This window comes from Alosa alosa, chromosome 1, assembly GCF_017589495.1.
Source record: "Alosa alosa isolate M-15738 ecotype Scorff River chromosome 1, AALO_Geno_1.1, whole genome shotgun sequence".
In the NCBI taxonomy this organism is placed as follows: Eukaryota; Metazoa; Chordata; class Actinopteri; order Clupeiformes; family Clupeidae; genus Alosa; species Alosa alosa.
The window spans coordinates 20,633,637-20,656,027 of record NC_063189.1 but is presented as its reverse complement, the minus strand read 5'-3'; the positions used below and the strand labels follow the sequence as shown (position 1 = coordinate 20,656,027).

The following is a 22,391-nucleotide window of genomic DNA, read 5'->3' as shown; positions in this document are numbered from 1 at the left end:
TTTGTTAATGTCACTCGGCTGACTTGAATGAATCGGTTTCCTGGCTGTGGCTGAGGCTGTTTATTATTCTCTGTGCGTTTTCCGGGAGCTCCTTTCAAGAAAAAAAAGTGTGTGGGAGGGAAAGAAACTCCGCTGCCGCGGCGAGTGGTCAGATATGTCTCCAGTATGGCTCGTGGCTCCTGCTGCGTCTCATCAGCGTGACGTCACGCGCTGAGCTGTCCCCGCCGCACTGGTGCTGAAACAAGATGGCTGAGCGCGGGCGAGCGGGGCGCTAAGGCGAGGCTGCCACACACACACACGCACATACACACCGTCCTGCGGAAGAGAAAGACAGAGAGAGAGAGAGAGAGAGAGAGAGGCGAGCGGTGTACGGGACGTAACCACTTAGTTGCTGTTCAGCTGGTTTGAAGGCATACGACTTTTGTCCCCCCTCCCCTTGTCTTTGAAAACGGATTGGTTTTGAAGTGAACAGCATCCAATCTCAGCACGTAGCCTATAGCTACCCAACTCCGGAGAGGAGAGGCAGGGGGGCCGGTAGAGGACAGCTTGCGCTTCTCAAAGCTACTACAAGACATGTCACTGCTCTGTGTCGGGGGTAAGTGGAGAAAACAGCCTATCTCTGTTGCGCGGTACCGGTACTGCTGAGGTGGTTGGAGATTTTGATTTGGCAGCCTACAAAACATCATTGTGCTTACAAGTGCTTCCTGCATATTCTGAAAAATGAAAGTAACTTACCACAGTTGTTATGCATTAAGTCAATAATTATGTAATATATCGCATTAAACATAGGCTTTATAGCCTCATGTAATTTCACAAAGTAGCCTAAGTGATAGCCTACTAAGTAGTTGCTTCATGCTCTGCTTTGTTTAATCGGACAGTTATGAGGTTCTTCCCTGTTTGTATTATTATTATTATTATTATTATTGCAGATATTTGTCATTGGGTCATTTGATTATAGGTTACTGGATCAATATTAATTTGAGAATCGGATATTGTGATTATTTTACTCTCAGATATCCGTTATCTGTCAAAAAGCTCTGTTGATGCGCTGAAGATGTGGAAAATGGCAAAAAGAAAGAACAGAAACGTGGAAGACACGTCAACGGAATCCTGTAGCTTGTGTCCATGTCTCCCCCGCTCGTGAGGGAATCCTGTGGGTGTGCGCTTGAGGTCGTGTTATGGGTTACAATGACTATCGGCGCGGCGTCATCGAGGAGCGTGTCTTGCACGTCTTCTTCATTCTGTTCGTTTTCGACACGACGACTCTCTCGCCCGGAAGCGTGCGTCGGCGTCCCCTTCTTTGATTGTCGATTTGATTAACGATGCAGTCAATGAAAATAAGATCATACGCGCACGGTACCGTTGTGAATGCCCCGCGCGCCGCACTCATTCATGTGTGCCACCGGTGAATGTTTGACACACCGAGTCGCGACGCGTGTCACCCCGCGTCACCTCTCCCGGCGGCGACAGAGTCCGGTTAAGGGACGAGTACGCACCTCTAATAGTGATAGTGCTATTTTTAGCCCCCCGTTCCCTCTTCTCGGCTGCTGCATAAAGATTCCTGGTGTGTGACGTGCAACCAGTACATCTCCACAGACTGCTCTGTGCGTTCAAAGACGATGTGTGTGTGTAAAGATTCTGCAGAATATTTCCTAAACTATGCATGTATTTCTTCCCTTCTCTCTTGTTTAATCTATCCATCTATCTATCTATCTATCTATTTATCTATCTATCTGTGTATCTTATCTGTATGTCTGTCTGTCTATCCATGAATCTGTTGAGGAGTACATGTTTGAGTTTGTGTGTGTGTGTGTGTGTGAGAGAGAGAGTCTGTATCTTCTTCACAATATTCTCTCATTGCACCAAAGCCCCATGTTGATCCTCTTGAGCTGAAACACATGAGACAATGTTGACTCAGTGTGTAGTGGCTGTGTGTCCTCGCCCCTGGCAGGCAGACAGATGTGTAGACAGCTCTGTGTCCTCTACTCCTGGGCACTTCCCTTGCCGGCTCTCCCTCTCCATCTCTCTACCCTCTACCCCCCTTAATTTCTCCCCTCCTTCTCCCCCTCTCCATCTCTCTCTCTCTCTCCCTCCCCCCCATCTATGTCTTTCTCTCTCTGTCTCTCTCTCTCCCTTCTCCATCTCTCTCTCTCCCTCTTTCTCCCTCTCTCCCTCTCTCCCTCTCCCTCCCCGCCTCCCTGCCTTGGGTTGTCATGGTGGCGACTCAGGCTCTGGGGGCAAGTTCACCCATACATTACCTGAGCCTGGCAGCCCAGATGTCAGATTGAGCTCCTCTTCCTGAAGTTACAGTTGGAGTCAGAGTTGGGGGAGTTGGGGTGGGGGGGTTTTGGAGTTAGGGGGACAGCAGTATGGGTATTAGCAGCAGGGGTATCTGGGTAAGGTCACAGCAGCCTCCTGCAGCCAACATAGTGGGGGCTGTGGATCTGGGAGGTATGAGTCACGGGGGTGGGGTGGGGTGCGGAGGGGACTTATTTACGATAATGCTCAATGTCGTTTTTTACGGCGCTGGAATAAGGTCACTGTGCTGAATCTGACAGCAACGCTGGAGTCTGTCAATGTTTTCCCTGGTGATTCACCGGTCAGTTTTTATTTATTTGTTTAGCCATGGCAGGAAATGGTTAGTCTGAGAGAGAAAGAGAGAGGGAGAGAGAGAGGAGAGAAAGAGAGAGAGATTGTGAGTGTAATTATGTGGAGGAGCAGTCAGCCCCCACCCAGCCATGTTCGTACCTGGTTGGATGGGGCACCCTAAACCTGCCACTTGACCACAAAGGGCCAGGTTTGTTGGTACGGCAGATGGCAGATCTTAGAATCAACCATAGCGGCAACACTCCCTCACATGTGCTCTCCCTCTCGGACAGCACATCCCTCAAATTTGCCCATCTGGGTTCGAATCCAGAGCAGCACCTCCGCTGTGTGAGAATCAGTGTATGCATAAGTCCTACCCCCTATGTCGTGGGTGTAATTTTCCTTTCTTGTTTACGTTTGCTGTCTTGTTTAGTTGTTGTTATTTACACTGAGCTGTATTTCTGCGTGAATGCCTGCATGCCAGGCAGGCAGGCTGTAGAGAGTCAGGGGTCAAGGCCAGTGTGACCTCTACAGTAATGGAGTGCATAATGGAATGTAGACCACATTGAACCAGCAGGCCCTGGCTGACCCTGACCCTGGAACTGACTCAGTCCTAACCTGGCTCAGGTCTTGAACTACACACACAGTGCACACACACAGTACAAACACACACACACACACACACACAGTACAAACACATACACACACACACACATACACACACACAAATACAGTACACACAAACCGTACACACACACACACAGATACAGTGCAGACAAACCCGTGCACACACACACACACACACACACACACACACACATGAACTAAACACAAACTATTACAGTATTATATGAATCATGAGTGAGTGGTAAACTCTAGCTAGAGTGTAGGAGTTCTGTTGCCTATGGTGGGTGGTATGGGGTATGGGGTAGGCTGTGTGGTGGCTGTGTCCGGTATGTATGGGGGTTGTATTCTCTGTGCTATATGGTGTGTGGTATTGGGGCCGGGGGGATATATATTGTATGGCATATGGGGACACAGTATATTCTGTGGTATATGCAGTAGGGGGCAGTATATGGGGGCAGATGTGCAGTCTATTCTGTGGTATATTGGGGGCAGCCGTGGCCTACTGGTTAGTGCTTCGGACTTGTAACTGGAGGGTTGCCGGTTCGAACCCCGACCAGTAGTCACGGCTGAAGTGCCCTTGAGCAAGGCACCTAACCCCTCACTGCTCCCCGAGCGCTGCTGTTGTTGCAGGCAGCTCACTGCGCCGGGATTAGTGTGTGCTTCACCTCACTGTGTGCTGAGTGTGTTTCACTAATTCACGGATTGGGATAAATGCACCAAATTTGAGACCAAATTTCCCTCACGGGATCAAAAGAGTATAAATACTTATACTTATACTTATATGCAGTAGTGGCCAGTATATGGGGGCATATGTGCAGTCTATTCTGTGGTATATGCAGTAGGGGGCAGTATATGGGGGCATATGTGCAGTCTATTCTGTGGTATATGCAGTAGTGGGTAGTACTGTATATGGGGGCATATGTATATTCTGTGGTATATGCAGTCTCCAGAGTGTGAGAGTGTGTTATGTAAGATTATGTTTGCATTCCCTCCATGTTGAAGTGTCACATTTTCACAGCCCACACACGACCATGAGTCACGGATGATGGTTTGGGCAAAGTGATGTGCTGTGCCCTTACATAAAAGCCTCCATTTGTAGTTGATGTTCTTGCCAAGAATGTTTGTGCTTCTGTGGAGAGGGTCAGTCTGTGGGTCAGGTCAGGGCTACATACACAGGACAGCACACACACACACACACATGCACATGCATACATACCCCTTATACAGACAAACACACACACACACACACACACACACACACACACACACACATACACACACACACATATACACACACACACACACACAAATAAATGCAGTCACATTCACTAGCTTACCAAGGGCTGTAGGCCAATCTAATCAAAACTCTCATGAGCAGGACAAATGTGCAGAGTATTGGATTTTGAAAGCCCCAGGCCATAAATAATGCATGGATGCAGATACTGTGACACTAGGACCACTAAGCTACCAGGAGCCATTCCTGTAGCATGGGCAGAGCTGAGGGGTTATGAGGGGGTGTGTGTGTGAAGGGGGGGCGTTTGTGCTTGAAGTGTGTGTCGCCCCAAGAGGTGTATTTACTCACCGTCTCTGTGTGTTTGTGTCCACTTGCCCACACTGACCAGCTGTCATTGGTCACTCACTGTTGTTTTTGTGGCCCGCGTGCTGTGCGTGGCGCTGAATAATGCCTGGGGGGTGGGGGTGGGCAGTGATTTATGATTTGGGAGCTATTATTAAGCGTCTGTTTCCTGTTCTTCTCTCTGCAATTCAATTTCCCTTCCATTGATCCTCGGCCTCTCCTCTCCTCCCCTGGTCTTGATGTATTGCAGAGGCTGCTGTGAGCCCGCGTGAGGAAAGGAAGTGCACACACACACACACACACACACACACACACACACACACACACCACCACTGTTGCTCTGGAACGTTCAAATCAAAGCCAGCCCCCTGCCAGAGGGAGTGTTTGGGGCACTCGATTCACCAGACCGCGATACGTGAAGTCTCCTGCTCAATGACAGAGAGAGAGAGAGAGAGAGAGAGAAGTAGAGAGAGCGAGGTAGAGAGCTACACTAGATTAAATTTCCAAGGGTCAGGACTAAAAGCCAACAGCAGCTGTATGGCCCAGAAACGTGGCGAGACTGAGTACAGGTGTCGCTTTAGAACGTCTGTTCTATTGCCATTTGTGTTAGAGAGTTTCAAAAAACTTGTTTATCACTCTTGAAGTGGGGGTCTTAAGGAATTGCCAATTTACGTTCAAATGGTACACATATTACTCTGAACAGTTACAGTGAAGCAGCTATATACAGAGTTTTTTTGTTTTGTTTAAAGCTTTTTACTTTTGGGGCCTTTCATGACAGTGAAGAGAGTGACAGGAAGTGAGTGGAAGACAGAGATGGTGTGGGGCCGCGAAATGACCGGGGCCGGACTCGGACGCTGGTCCCAGTGGGCTCCTGGACACAAAAGTGGTATAGTATGGATGCTGTAGCCGATTGCCCCACAGAACATGTTAATACTGTATAAAGCCACAGAACATGTTAATAGGCCTACTGTATAAAGCCACAGAACATGTTAATAGTGTATAAAGCCACAGAACATGTTAGTACTTTATAAAGCCATAGAACATGTTAGTATTTCATAAAGCCACAGAACATGTTAGTACTTTATAAAGCCATAGAACATGTTAGTATTTCATAAAGCCACAGAACATGTTAATAGGCCTACTGTATAAAGCCACAGAACATGTTAGTACTTTATAAAGCCACAGAACATGTTAGTACTTTATAAAGCCACAGAACATGTTAATACTGTATAAAGCCACAGAACATGTTAGTACTTTATAAAGCCACAGAACATGTTAATACTGTATAAAGCCACAGAACATGTTAGTAGTTTATAAAGCCACAGAACATGTTAGTACTTTATAAAGCCACAGAACATGTTAATACTGTATAAAGCCACAGAACATGTTAGTACTTTATAAAGCCACAGAACATTAATATTGTATAAAGCCACAGAACATGTTAGTACTTTATAAAGCCACAGAACATGTTAGTACTTTATAAAGCCACAGTATGAGTCTAGAAACACTGCCTGCCAATAGTTGTGCTTAGGATCTTAATCATGGTATGAAATTAGCAAATAGATTTTGCATCATTGTTAAATTATCTTTGGTCAGAAATTGACCCTCTGTGCCAAGCCAGTGGCGCTGGCTGTGGTGTGGACCGGACCCACAACTGGGCCGGTGTCAGCTGGTATCCCTACTGTGTTAGTCAATTAGATATCAGATCAATCAATCACCTTGGGTGGGGTGTTATTCAATTAGATATCAAATCAATCAATCACCTTGGGTGGGGTGTTAATCAATTAGATATCAAATCAATCAATCACCTTGGGTGGGGTGTTAATCAATTAGATATCAAATCAATCAATCACCTTGGGTGGGGTGTTAATCAATTAGATATCAGATCTGATGCTTTCTTTGCCTGCTGCCCCCGCCAGCAAATAATGACTGGATTGAAGTGAGACCATTATGGTGCAATTAGAGCCTGTGAGCAAAGATGTAAACACACACACACACACACACACACACACACACACGCACATATTCAGGAGGACAGGAAATGCAGCAGTGGAGAGGAGCCCAGCCCAGCGCAGCACTAAAAGCTTGCTGAACAGGCACTGTCTGTCTGAAGAGATAAATAAATGAACAAACTCCTGTGAGTGTGTTCACCAGCGGAGAGACAGAGCTGTATGTGTGTGTGTGTGCGTTTGTGCGCACGCGCAGATGAGTGCGTGTGTGGGAGGGAGGGTATTTTTCCATTGGTTCCTTTATAGTTTTCAAATATTAATTTTATCCACCAAAGATAGAACTCACTAAGTGAGTTTTTTTCCGTTTTTTTTTTTCCCCACACACACGCGCGCGCGCACACACACACTCACACATACTCTCTCTCTCTCACACACACACAAAACCAAAACACATAAAGTCTGGTCCCTTCCTCTCAACTTTGTATATACAGCATGCACCCCAACACACACACACACACACTTTGTAGATGTTAACAGGTAAACACACCCGGCTCTAATAATAAAGCAAAATATGGGGGGCGATGAGGAGTGTGTGACAGGTGGAGAAAGGAGAGAGAGAAAAAGAGAGGGAGAGGAAGGAAGAGAGAGAGGATTGTGAAAGAGAGAAGAGAGGGTGGTGATGAGAGGATAGAGAGAGAGACAGCAGGAAGAAGAGGGGTGAGAGAGGGATGAAAAAAGAGGTTGTGATTAGAATCAGGAAGAGTGATTGAGAGAAAGGAAGAGAGGAGAGTGATTGATGATGAAGGTGGAGGAGTGGGCACTGGGTAATGAGGTTCAGGAACAGCTGCTGATGTCCTGTAAGCACCGCTGATTACACATACTCAGATGAGTCCAGACTGGATCTGATCACGAGCTGGGTCAAATTCATCGTCATGGCGATCGGCTGTTGTGTAGTTAAGTTAAGATCAAATGAAATTGATATTATAATGAAATCTTTAAAGATGCGCTCCAGCCATTGATTAAGCCCTAAAATACATCTTAGTTCCTGAAAGATACATTCATGAGTTTTTCTTCCATGATAAAATCCCTTCATGGCCTTGAAATAGCTTGTGTGCATCTCTACTCCCTCTGCCTCTTCTCCAGTATGGGGAGCTATCTGCCAACTCAACCTTTTTGATAACTGGGTTCGATAGCATCATCAAATGGCCTACAATCTTATGCTATAGGTCATGGCTGACACTTTTTTAAGCATATTCTGTCTGGTTGTAAAACTAACCTGATTCAGGGTCACTATACCTGGACACTGTATAACTGGCAGGTTGGCTTGAGAACAACAGTTTAACTCTGCGGGCAGATGACAGGGATAGTAGAATTTAATTTGTGCGATAGCCGATTACTCCCCCCCCCGACACACACACATATAATACCCCCCATACAACACACACAATATTATCCATTACTACTGTTAATTTATTCTTTAAAGTTGAGCTGGCTCTTGAGCACAAGGAATTTCATTATTCATAAGTCCTTTTATGAGTACATGACAATAAACTACTTGAACTTGAACTTGAGCCGAGAGGAACAGAAAAGTATAAGCAATTCTGGAAAATGGGTCAAGCACGGGACTGTGGTGGTTGTTGGAGGTTCCACAGTGCATGCATGGTTTTGATTGCTTTGAGACCTGACATGGTGTGTTGTATTTTGAATTTGAGCACACCGTCCATTTTATTGAGCTAACTCTGACATTTTTAAAACTTGTCGCTGTGTTTCTGGGATGGTACTTGTTGGTGCCTGCATCAATGGCTTGTGTTTTGCTGATCTATGGCCACAGGATCAAAGAGGTTTGAAAGAGGAATTAGTTGGTATTTGTTGGTGCCTGTATAAGGGGCTTGTATTTTGTCAGTTATGTTGCTGATCAGATCATACACAGCCACAGCAATGAAGAAGATGGAATTAATTAGTTGGTGCCTGCATCAAGGTCTTGAGTTTTGTTTGGTTATGTTGCTGAATGTAAAGGGCCACAGCAACAAAGAGGATTGACTGAGGAATTTGTTTGGTATTTGTTGATATTTGTGGCTACCCACATCAAGGGCTATGTTGCTGATCGGATCATAAATGGCCACAGTAACAAAGAGGAATGACTGAAGAATTAGTTGGTAGAGAACCCATCATGAGTGTGGATGGGGGTGGTTCTGGGATGCCAGACACCACCGTTGAGCCTTCTGGAGGTCTTAGGGACCTAATTCAGCGAAACATGAAGGAAGTTGCCTTCTTGACAACTCTAGTGAAGAGTAGCATTCAGGCTACTGGCAGCACATGTGATTCTGTGTGAAGGAGGTAGCATTGTGTGTTGGCGACTGCCGCCAGCCAACTGTGCATTGTCGTATCCTGTGTCTTGTTGTGTAATAATGTTAGATGCTTGGTAGTTGATTGGCCACTGGGAAAATCCCCTAGCACAAGGAATTTACCACCTCATCTGTGTGTGTGCGTGGGGTGGAGGTGGCTGTGAGGCAGATGGCTCACTCCTGGTTAGCAATGTGTGTATGTATGTGTGTGTCGGGGTGTGTGTGGGGGTTACAGATTTTGTGCATCTGTGTCTGTGTCATTAAGTCTGTGTGTGTGTGTGTGTGTGTGCATGCGTGCGTGCGTGTGTGTGTGTGTGTGTGTGTTTGTGTGTGTGTGTGGTATGTGTGTGTGTGTGAGAGAGAGAGAGAGTGGGAGAGAGCAAAGGGCTGTGGGCTTTGAATGGTAATGTGTGAGCAGTACTGTGGCAATAGGGGAGTGAGGGTGAGGGCGGCTATGAATTTTACATGAGCCTCTCTGACGTCAGCACAGGGCCGCCTTGCTGCAGTGGAGAAGAATCTCTCTGTCTGTCTCTCTTCCTCTCTCACTGTCTCTCCTTCTTTCTCTGTCTCTTTTTCTCTCTCTCACTCTCGCTGTCTCTCTCACCATCTTTCTCTGTATCTTACTTACTCACTGAGTCACTCATTTTCAATCTCTCTGATATGTTCTCTCTCTGATAATCTGTAACCCCCCTTCCTCTCTCTAGCTCTCTCTCTCTCTCTGACTCTGTCTCTGTCTATATTTATATGAACTTATGTATGCAACTTAGGCACACACACACACACACACATACACACACACACACACACACACACACACACACACACACACACACACACACACACACACACACAGCACACACACACATACACACACACACTCTCTCTCTCTCTCTCTGATGTGAAACAGTTTAATTAGGGTGTTCAATATCAGAACTCACAGGGGAGACTTCAGGAGTTCACATCTTCACCCAGAGAGAGAGATTGAAAGAGAGAGAGAGAGAAACAGAGAGAGAGTGATCAAATATCACTACCTTCTCTTTTATTTACCCCCCTCTTTTCTTCACCCACCTTTTCTCTCTTGCCCCCCTTCACACACACACCTTGTTCTCATCATTTTTTCTCTTCTCTCACTCCTGCTTGTTTACTTATATCTCTGTTTCTGTATATTTCTCTCTCTCTCTTTCTCTCCCTCCCTCCCTCTCTCTCTCTGTTTCTCTCTTGAGTCTCTGACTAGTTATTACAGTGAGAGGCCTTTAGGAGAAGACGTTGAAGTGGAATATGGTGGAGTGTATGGGAGCCTGTGACAGCACACACAGCTTAGTGTTCACTGCACTCTTCTACACACACACACACACACACACACACACACACACACACACACACACACACACACACAGCCTAGTGTTTACTGCACTCTTCTCCACACACACACACACACACACACACACACACACACACACACACACTGCACTCTTCTACACACACACAGACACACTGCACACAACCTAGTGTTCACTGCAGTCATCTACACACACACACACACACACACACACACACACACACACACACACACACACACTCACACACAGCCTATAGTCCGTGAGCCAGAGGGGTTGGTCGTTACCGAAAAAGTGGCAAAGGCTACCATACCTTTTCTGAAAGCCTGGAATCTCAGCTTTTCAATGATGTATGATGGCCATCTGACAAGAGTAGCTGTTTTGAGTTATCACACATGATGTAAACTAAGGCTGAGAAAATAATGCGTATAAATCAAGCAGAACACTGGCACAGCGCATACACAAACACACACACACATGCACTCTCTCTCTCTCTCTTTCACACACACACACACACACACACACACACACACACACACACACACACACACACACACACACACACACATAGCACTGGCCTGGCCTGGCCAGGCCTGGCCTGGCCAACACAGCACAGCCCATACTCCATAAACCTGCTTGAGTCCTGATACAGTCCTGCTGTCTGTGTTTAAAGTCTATTTTCTCTGTCTGTTTTTTTGCAGTGAAAAAAGCCAAGTTTGATGGACCCCAAAGGTACGTAATGTGCCATGTCATGATATGTTAAGCATGTGTGCATCTACATGTGTTAGTATTGATCTCTTAATGTAAAGTTGTGCTTATCTTACACTCTCTCTCTCTCTCTCTCTCTCTCTCTCTCTCTCTCTTTTTTTTTCTCTCTCTCAAATTTGGGTAAAAATGTGAACACAGAATAAGCAATAGTGTGTGTGTGTGTGTGTGTGTGTGTGTGTGTAGGCATGCATGTGTCTGTTAACACAGAGACAGGATTTTTTGTTCTATACCATGTCCCTCACATTTTAAGACATGTTCTCAAGAAGTATGGGCATTTTATTACTGTCTTCAATGACTATAAAGTTTAGGTCTTTTTGGATGTTAGTGAAAAAGGTCTGTCTTAAAGTGCCTCTCTCTCTGTCTTTCTTTGTATGTGTGTGTGTGTGTGTGTGTGTGTGTGTGTGTGTGTGTGTGTGTGTGTGTGTGTGTGTGTTGCCCTCACAGAGAAGTTTAACACCTACGTGACGCTGAAGGTCCAAAATGTGAAGAGCACCACTATCGCAGTCCGCGGCAACCTGCCCAGCTGGGAGCAGGACTTCATGTTGTGAGTCCGTCTCTCTTTACCTCTTGCTTTTCTCTCTCTCTCCCCTCCCTTTCTCTCTCTCTTCATCCTTTTCTCTCGATCTCTCCATATATCTCTCTCTTCATCTTTCTCTCTCTCCCCATCTCTCTCTTTGTTTCTAGTCGTTAATCTCCTTTTTTCCTGATTTATCTTTCCCCCTCGTCCTCCTCTGCTTCTCTGCTGTTTGTCTGTATATTCCTTTCCTGTCCAATGTTATCTCCATTTCTCCCCTCTCCTCCCCTCCTCTCTTCTCTCCACTCCTCCCCTCCCCTCCTCTCCTCTCTCCTCCTCTCCTCCTCTCTTCTCTCCTCTCCCCTCTCCTCTCATCTGCTCTACTCCTCTCTTCTCTCCTCTCCTCCTACCCTCTCCCCTTCTCTCCTCTTCCCTCCTCTCCTCTCATCTCCTCCTACCCTCTCCCCTTCTCTCCTCTTCCCTCCTCTCCTCTCATCTCCTCCTACCCTCTCCCCTTCTCCTCTTCCCTCCTCTCCTCTCATCTCCTCCTACCCTCTCCCCTTCTCTCCTCTTCCCTCCTCTCCTCTCATCTCCTCCTACCCTCTCCTCTTCCCTCCTCTTCTCTCATCTCCTCCTCTCTCCTCTGCTCCTCCTCTCCTCCTTTCTTGACATGTGCTCCTGTTCATTTCTCTCCTTGTCCCTCCCCTCCGTCCCGCTGAATTGATCTTTCTCTTCGCATCTTCTATCTCGTTTTTCATTTCTTTCCTGTCTCTTTCTTTCCTTCTCTTCTCTCATTGCCTCATTCATTTTCTCCTTCTGCTCATTCCAGCCCTGTCTCTTTTTCTCCTTCCTCCCCTCCTTTCATCTCTCACTTTCTCTGCCTCTCACACTTCCCCCCATCTCCCTCTCTCCCTCTCTCTCTCTCTCTCTCCCTCTCGCCTACTCTGATATCTCCTCTCTCTCCCTCTCTCCCCATCTCTCTCTCTCTCTCTTTTCATCATCCCTCACTCCTTCCTTCCTGCCTCTCTCATCCCTCTCTCTTTGGGAGGGCTGTATCTGGGTTATGAGGATGAAGTGAACCTCAAGAAACACAACTGCCGCTGAGCTGAAACAGCAGAAAAGGCAGAGAGATGGAGGGAGGAAGAGAGCGAGAGAGGGAGGAAAGAGAAGGAGAGAGAGATGGAGGGAGGGAGAGAGCGAGAGAGGGAGGAAAGAGAAGGAGAGAGAGATGGAGGGAGGGAGAGAGCGAGAGAGGGAGGAAAGAGAAGGAGAGAGAGATGGAGGGAGGGAGAGAGCGAGAGAGGGAGGAAAGAGAAGGGAGAGAGAAATGGAGGGAGGAAGAGAGCGAGAGAGGGAGGAAAGAGAAGGGAGAGAGAGATGGAGGGAGGAAGAGAGCGAGAGAGGGAGGAAAGAGAAGGGAGAGAGAGATGGAGGGAGGGAGAGATAGAGAGAGAGGAAGGAGAGTGAGAGGGACAGACAGAGAGAGAGGGGGGGGGGGGTAGATGTCTGTATTTCTGCACTGTGTGTTCATGCTATGGAAGCACTATTTCTCACTAAATGCTCATGCTAATAAAGCCTATATTGAATTGAACTAAATTGAGAGAGAAGGAGAGAGACAGAGAGAGGGGGGGAGAGAGAGAGAGAGAGAAGGGGGAAGAGAGAGAGAGAGGGAGGGAAAGAGAGAGAGAGAGAGAGAGAGAGGGAAGAAAAGGGAGAAACTAGAATGGAACAGGGCAGTATGTGGGTCATGAGGATGGGAATATACAACCATAACAGGAGGGACAGAAGAGGGGTGTGAGATAGATGGCTGGACACAAGAGCAGATGAAGGAGGAGGGAGGGAGGGAGGGAGATAGAGAGAGAGGGAGCAGGAAGGGTATCAGCATAATGTTATATTTTTATTTGTTATTTATTTATTAATTAATAAACAAAAAACATCTCTGTCAGTTCCATGCCGTTTTCAACAGCTTTTTGGATTAGATGGATTTTTGTGAATGTTTCTTCTTCTGCATAGATTTTAGTCATCTTTAGTTCATGTGATACTTTATTGTCAATGCTAAAATTAAGTAACAGTAGTCTGAAATGAAATGCTCAAACATCTAACCAGTGGTGCAAACTTTGACATGTCAAATGGGCCTTGATGAAATCGTCGGCTAGACTGTTCATACATTTTAACTTGGGCCAAAGTTGAAGAGCTTCATTGTCCGTTGTTGTTTGTGCAAATATAAGGCTGATTCATGTTCCCTTGCATTGTGTAACTGAGGTCCATGGCTTGTCTGGCTTTCATGAGAGACCAAGCTCAATCTTTTAAGAAAATCAAAAATAAATAGCGCGGGCAGGTCGAACTGGAGTTCACTCCCAGCCTAGTCCATAGGGCGCCCGATATTGTTTAATTTTTCGATTGAGATATCCCACGCTTTGGCTATTCTAAATGCAAAAATGCATCAGGGAGTTATACCGTTCTAATACCGATAGTATGTGCGTACCTGTGTGTGTGTGCATGTGTATATGTGTGCCCGCCATCTACAGGCCAATGAGTGTACAGTCACTAAATGTACACATAACCTAAATGTTTTTAGAACCCCCATGGATGAAATTCACGAGAAACTTGGCATACCCTCAGAGAATGCCAGGTCAATCCTTACACATAACATTTGGTGCAGTTCTGAACATCTTAACTTTGAAGATAGGTGATTAAAAAGCAGAATGATATTGCATTTTTCATTTTTACCTGGGGGGGCAAATCACAAATGAGTGATTATGGGCCAGGTTGATGTGGGCCCTTGAGACCAACATACCATAAAAGATTCTTCATCCTCAATGCCACGGTTCAGTAGTTATTTAGGAAAACGCTTTTTTTGCGTTCGGGGTACAGCGCACGGGGGAAGTGGCCCACTAGTAAACGAAATTTTTCCGTAAAAGTCTAGTGGGGCTACATACCCACCAAAATTTCATGTGCACCCGGTGTTTCGTGTCCCGGTATCGTTGACCAAAAAATTCAGGTAGATGACGGGAAAAAAAAAAACTTTGACAATCATTATGATGCTTCGCTAGCGGGCGGTCATAATGATAGCTGCACTTGGCGGAGAGAGATAGAGAGAGTTTGAGAGAGGAAGAGGCAGCACTAACTATCCAGTGTGATGTTCAATACATAACACACACACACATGCACACACACAAAGAGGCAGACATCCTGCTGTTTTTTCTTCAGTCTGAAAATGTCTTCTAATGATCTAATGAGAGCTACAACACCAGAGTGTTTTGTGTGTGTGTGTGTGTGCTGCATTCTTCATTCTTCTGTCAAAAAGTCTCCCAGAGGAGCAGCACAGAGTGAGAGAGAGAGAGAGAGAGAGAGAGAGAGAGAGTGTGTGTGTGTGTGTGTATGTGTGTGTGTGTGTGTGAGAGAGAGAGAGAGAGAGAGAGAGACTGCTCATATTGGCTCTACAGAGGTTGCAGTTGGAATGGTGGAGACAGCACTTTCCTATCCCAGGACCAGGATAGAAGAGGAGGAGAGGAGATAGGGGAAGAGAGGAAGAGAGAAAAGGAAGAGAGAGGAAAGGAGAGGAAGAGAAGAGAAAAGAGGAGAGGAAGGGCCCCAGCTGTGGCGCGGCTGGCTGGGGCACCTGTACCGTACGCCGGCGACCCGGGTTCGACTCCCGCCCCGTGGTCCTTTCCAGATCCCACCCCGACTCTCTCTCCCACTTCCTGTCATTCTCTACTGTCCTGTAATTTAAAGGCATAAAAGGCCAAAAAAATATACTTAAAAAAAAAAAAAAAAAAAAAAAAAAAAAAAAAAAAAAAAAGAGGAGAGGAAGAGTTTGAGAGGGGGAGGAGAGGAGATGAAGAGAGGAGAGGAAGGGGGGGGTTTCTCATGTCATGTGTTCACGTTAACCTCTCCGTTGAAGGTTGGTTTAGAGATTCTGCAGAGAGAGATATTAGTGATATTTGAACTCTATGGCCAAACAAATAACCCCCCCCCCCCCTTCTGTGCTCCATGGGTGTGAGGGTGCACGCTAGCGCCACCTGCTGCTCTTTGGCTGCAATGGTGTTATGTGTGCAGGGGAGCACACTTGTTTTCAGATTACAGAGCCATGGCTGTGTTAGCTTTGAATTGCTCACCATTCCATTAATGGACTCTAATGATGAGTGGTGGTTGAGGAAGAACACAATGGTTCTGAGGTGATAGTTTCAGTATTATTTATTATAATTGGATGTGGTGTAAACATTTAGAGATAGTTCCCTTTCTGAGTAAGCAAACAGATAATAAGTGCACTGAACACCTCACATCAATGAACCCAACTAAACATCATCCTAAACTACTGCATTCTCTCTAAATCACTGCTCAAGGGGTAAATCCTGTTTTGTCAGCTCTTTATGATAAACACACACACACACACACACACACACACACACACACACACACACACACACACACACACACACACACACACACACAGTCCCAGGTGCTCCAGGATTCTATTAGCATCACAGCTGTCTGGTGGAGCTATCTGCCAGCTGTCTGTCCCTCTGCCAGTGTGGAGCTCACCAGGCACTTAGCAAACACACACACATGGGACACATAGCAATCAAACACATCGACACACACACTCACAAACACACTCACACACACACACACGCACACACACACACACCAGGCATTTAGCGCACACTGCAGGGTTTGAGATGTGAGAGGTGTGTTTGGATGTGTAGCGCAACATCAGAGCCAAAGTCGTGTGGTGTCACCTGAGGAGTGGGTATGAGACACTGAGGACACCGGTTTGTCTATCGGTTTAGTATCCCATCATCCCCTTTCCCTTTGTCCTTCATGTGGTCAGTCATTTCCCCTCCTCCTCCTGCGTTACTGTAACATCACCTGCTGCTGTGTTCACATCCTCATAGATAGATAGATAGATAAATAGATAGATAGATAGATGTCCCTCTCTTTCTCTCTCTATGTCCCTCCCCCTCTCTCTGTCTCTCTCTCTCACTCTCTCTCTCTCTTTGTGATGAGTGTTGGTGAAATGTCTCATAGGTCTGCACCCCCCCCCCTCTCGTCCCTGTAGTGAGATCAACCGGTTGGATCTGGGCCTGACGGTGGAGGTGTGGAATAAGGGGCTGATCTGGGACACCATGGTGGGCACGGTCTGGATCCCGCTCCACAGCATACGCCAGTCCAATGAGGTGAGGTGCACAGTTATGACCTCACTTCCTGCCTGGATTTAAAGGACAAAATAATGCTCTGTGCCTTAACATGTATAAAGCTAAAATGCTAACATGTATTAGTAACTGGGACGGATTGGGTGGGTTATTTCAGTAATGGTGGAAAGTGAGTTTTGGGTTGATCAGAGGCAAAGCTGAAAGGCAAATGAGAGGGTGAACAGCTTGTGGAGGCTGGTGGGAATGAAGTTGAATAAACAGACGAAACACACAACATGTCCAGTGTGTGTGTGTGTGTGTGTGTATGTGTGTGTGTGTGTGTGTGTGTGTGTGTGTGTGTGTGTTTGTGATCAAACCATCTCTAAATCGATATGTAACAGACAGAGGGTCTAATGTGTGATTATAACTTAGGCATTATGTTTTAAAAGAACACGCCACCCAATGTCAGTAGTAATATATGTTCTTACCTTAACTTTCACGAGTTGAGTCATACCTCTCCCGTGTCGGTACGTGCACTCAAACGCTGTGGCACGCGGCGTGAATGTGTTAGCATGTTGCTATGCTAGCGGGATCAGACGTAGCCATAGAGGGAGGAAGATAGCAGTAATCAAAAACATCCATGTTTTCCCTACTTAAATACAGTTGCACGAGTAGTTGATAAAAATGTGTAAGGTCACACAACATGAAACGTGGGCGATTTTCCGTTTAATAAACAGGAGAACTACAATGTGTGGCTTAATAGCACTTGGGAGTACTTCGACCTAGCGTAGTAATATTAATTAACACCTAATTGTAGATTCTATCCACCGTTTGCAGCAACACTTTCTATGAAGGTTGTATTTATAACGCCCTATGAATGCATTCATAATGTTTTATAAGGTGTCTATAAAGCATTGTAATGCTCATTATTACCATCTATATGTATTCACAAGTCATCATAACCAATTTCATGATGCATTATGAAATGCATCATGAAATATTAATTATGAATGATTATAATTTTAATCTGAATAATGCATTATAAATATGTCAAGATCTGCCTACTCACTTGTCAGTTTTATGATGCATCATAACTACTTTGCTTAAATGTGTATAGTGATGCATAAAGAGTTTTGACTTCTACTGTAGTCCTAGATATATCTATAACTATAAGTATATGTAATAAAGTTATAATAATTTATACATCTCCCTATAGCACACAATTATAAACAGCTATGCAATATCATAAGTGTTATTTGTCAGCTCTAAGTAAAGTGACAACAATATGACCCTATTATTAACAGATATAAGTTCACTGAGTAATTAAAGGGTGCAATGAACTAAGTATCGAGTCTAGCATCTTTACCCCATATGCACAATATTATAAATCACTATGTTAATGTCATAGGTGTTATTTGTCAGCTTTAGGTAAAGTAGAGCAAATGAGGTGTTGTTATAAATAGATATAAGGTTATTATAAACAAATATGAGGCACAATGAAATGAGAGCCTGGACAGTAAAGACAAAAAGAATGACAAATGAAAACAAAGTGAACTAAATGCATTCCTTTTGTCTTTACTGTCCAGACTCTCATTTCATTATAGAATAATATGGTCATATTCTTGTCACTTTAATTAGAGCTGACAAATAACACTTATGATATTGACCTGGCGAGACTGCAACCTAGTGATAGACCCACGAAAATGGCCTGATTTTGAGCTGACGTGCATGCGTCACTGATCCGACCCAAAGCGGCTTATTATGATAAAATGTCGAGATTGTGCGTTTTCATGAGTTTTTGATCGTCATATATTTCATTTTCATTCATCACAGAGTTCCCAAAATCACATATAAGGTGTGTTAGAGTGTCTAGTTTCGTAATTAAAAAAAAAGCTAAAAATGTAATAAAACGTTTTTGGCACTCAACGCATGTGAAGGAAAAACGTAATATTACGTTTTTGGCACTCAATGAGTTAATATTACTACGCTAGGTCGAAGTACTCCAAAGTGCTATTGCGCCACACATTGTAGTTCTCCTGTTTATTCGCTTGGAAAATCGCCACGTTTCATGTTGAGTGACCTTACACATTTTTATCAACTACTCGTGCAACTGTATTTAAGTAGGGAAAACGTGGATGTTTTTGATTACTGCTATCTTCCTCTCTCTATGACTACGCCTGAGCCCGCTAGCATAGCAACATGCTAACACATTTTGCGCGCCAGCCAGAGCGCTTGAGTGCACGTGCATACCGACACGGAGAGGTATGACTCAACCTCGCGGAAAGTTAAGGTAAGAAAATATATTACTACTGACATTGGGTGGCGTGTTCCTTTAAGGCTCTTCACAGTGTTTGGGTGTGTGTGTGTGTGTGGTGGGGGGGAGGTTGGTGTGTGTGTGTGTGTGTGTGTGTGTGTGTGTGTGTGTGTGTGTATCCATGTGTAGGTGCATACGTGTGTGTGTGTGTGTGTGTGTGTGTGTGTGTGTGTGTGTGTGTATCCATGTGTAGGTGCATACGTGTGTGTGTGTGTGTGTGTGTGTGTATCCATGTGTACTGTAGGTGCATATGTGTGTGTGTGTGTGTGTGTGTGTGCATGTGTGTGTGTGTGTGTATCATTGTGTAGGTGCATATGTGTGTGCATGTGTGTGTGTGTGTGTGTATCCATGTGTACTGTATGTGTGTGCATGTGTGTGTGTGTGTGTGTGTGTGTGTAGGCATATGTGTGTGTGTGTGTGTGTGTGTGTGTGTGTGTGTGTGTGTGTGTGTGTGTGTGTGTGTGTATCCATGTGTATGTGAATATGTGTGTGTATGTGTCTGTGTGTGTGTTCTCACCCTGCTCTCGTCTCTCAGGAGGGCCCAGGGGAGTGGCTGACTCTGGACTCCCAGGTCATCATGGCCGACAACGAGATCTGCGGAACTAAAGAACCCACGTTCCACCGCGTTCTGCTGGACACACGCTTCGAGCTGCCACTGGGTGAGTTAGAACGTAGAACATAGACACATGGTTCTGCGACTTAGAGAGATATGATACAGCTCTGATGTTCTCTTAGTTCTACATTTGTGTGTTTTCAACCTTTAAACCCAGTAGTTATGTGCTGCCCATTTTGCCTCTATCAAAATCTGCTGCTGTGTGTGTGTGTGTATATTTCTATGTGTGTGTGTGTGTGTGTGTGTGTGTGTGTACAGGGATATGAGTACATAAGTCTGTGTATATGTGGGTATATGTGTGTGTATGTGTGTGTGTGTGTGTGGGGGGGGTATATGTGTGTGGGTGTGTGTGTGTGTGTGTGTGCATGTGTGCATGTGTTTACAGGAGAGATGAGTTTCTGAGTGTGTTTGTATTTTTCCCTATCAGACATCCCAGAGGAGGAGGCTCGATACTGGGCTAAAAAACTGGAACAGCTCAACGCCATGAGGGACCAGGATGTGAGTTTCTCTTGCTCTCACACACACACACACACACACACACACACACACACACACACACAAACAGACACTAGCATGCACACACACACACACACACACACACACACACACACACACACACACACACACACACACACACAAACAGACACTAGCACACACACACACACACACACACACACACACACACACACAAACAGACACTAGCATACACACACACACACACACACACACACACACACACACACACACACACAAACACACTCACTCAGTGAGTGAGCATGACAGTGGTGTGTATATGTAAAAAAGCTGAACATAAGACATAAACACAGTTAAAACACACCACCTCTGAAATTTCAAAAATATAATGTACCCACCTCTTATTAGAGTTTATCCACCTCTCAAAAGAGTTTATTCACCAATTACAACGTTTAACATTCAAACATCATACTGTATTATCCACATTCACAAAATATGCACTCATCCACACTCTAGGAACCATTTACATAATAGAGTACCGAAGCCATGACATAGCGTTGCCAAGGCAGCAATTTCACTGGATCTAAACAAATCAATCTACCATTAGAAATCACCATAGTGGTGGCTTTCTTAATCTATTTCAATAATTTTACAACGTTTCTAAGACGTTAGTATATTTTTTTACACTGTAGGAATCACATACTACAACATATATTCATACCAATACGATCAAATTCGTGACTACAGAGTTTTATTTTAGCATGGGTTTCCTCCGTAAAAGAGACCTGCATGTAACTTCACAGCATGCGGTTAAAATCTTTAAATTCACGGACGTGTTTTGACTTAATTTGTTTGGCAAAAAACGTCGCTCTTAACAGCCGCCAGTCTTTGAGAAGACCACTAGAATTTTGTTTCTTTCTATTACACCTGCCAGGGAATCCGTGTTATGTGGCTAAGCTGCTGCCTAGCAGGTGAACACGTTTAAATGGATATATTCATTTTTATTAGCTAGAAATGATGCCACATGTTTACATTCAATGCTACTTTGTTTAGATCCAGTGATTCTGCCGTCATGGAAACGCTACATCACACTTCGGGACTCTATACCACTGGTATTATTATAAACATTGGACAATAACCTCCACCATCATCAAATACGATACCGCACAGCGCAGTCCACCTCACCATGATCACAGAATTCATAGATTACCCACCTCTTATTTTACCACTACATCCCTGCACACACACATGCACATGTACACGTATGCACGTTTGCTGTAAATCAGTGCTCGCTTGGCATTTCCCTGACTGCACAATGCAAATGCCAATGATGAGTGGAAATAATGGAGTATGTTAACCATCTTACTGCCGTATAAGTGGTTTACAGAAATGATTTGTGCTTGTGTGTGTGTGCATGTGCACGTGTTTGTGTATGTGTGTGTGTGTGTATACGTGTGTATAGTATGTGTGTGTGTGCATGTGCACGTGTTTGGGGGGTGTGTGTGTGTGTGTGTGTGTGTGTGTGTGTGTGTGTGTGTGTGTGTGTGTGTGTGTGTGGTGGGAGGGAGGTTGTGTGTGTGTGTGTGTGTGTGTGTGTGTGTGTGTGTGTGTGGGGTGGGAGGGAGGTTGTGTGAGTATGTGTGTGTGTGTCTGTGTGTATGTGTGTGTAAGCATGTGTGAGTGAGCGTATGTGTGAAAAAGCTGAACACAAGAATGATGGGAAGTGATGGGGGTTGATTTTGTTTTCACATCATCAGGTTGAACAGGAGAGACCACTACCGGTACCAGGCACACAATGCTGTAAGTATTACACACACACACACACACACACATGTGCACGCAAACACACACACACACACACACACGTGTGTGTGACTGAATGGGAGTATTTCTGCTCTGGCTCTAGATGGAGGAGTGTCTGTTCTGTTCTCTCTCTGCAGCCTGCTGACATAGCACCCCTGAGAGAAGAGAAGGAGAGAGAAAGAGATGGAGATAAAGATAGGGAGAGAGGGGAGGAAGAGAGAGATGGAGATGGAGGGAGAGAGAGAGGGAGGAAGGGAGAGGAGGGGGGAAACATAAAGCGATTGGACAGTGTATTTGGATTAAGATCCACACATATATAAACAGTCACAGTCACACACACAGGGACTGTT

The 22,391-nt window shown here is 45.2% G+C and overlaps 1 protein-coding gene across 1 annotated transcript in view; it reads left to right on the top strand.

Moving 5' to 3' along the window:
* Positions 1 to 244: 244 nt before the first annotated feature.
* LOC125295934 (protein unc-13 homolog A-like) overlaps positions 245 to 22,391 on the top strand; it is a 76,734-nt gene continuing 54,587 nt past the window's right edge. Inside the window, 7 exon segments of the mRNA XM_048245552.1 lie at positions 245 to 595; positions 11,122 to 11,149; positions 11,631 to 11,732; positions 16,765 to 16,882; positions 19,687 to 19,810; positions 20,192 to 20,262; positions 21,996 to 22,038. Coding sequence (XP_048101509.1) covers positions 574 to 595; positions 11,122 to 11,149; positions 11,631 to 11,732; positions 16,765 to 16,882; positions 19,687 to 19,810; positions 20,192 to 20,262; positions 21,996 to 22,038 — 508 coding nt within the window. The 5' untranslated portion in view covers positions 245 to 573.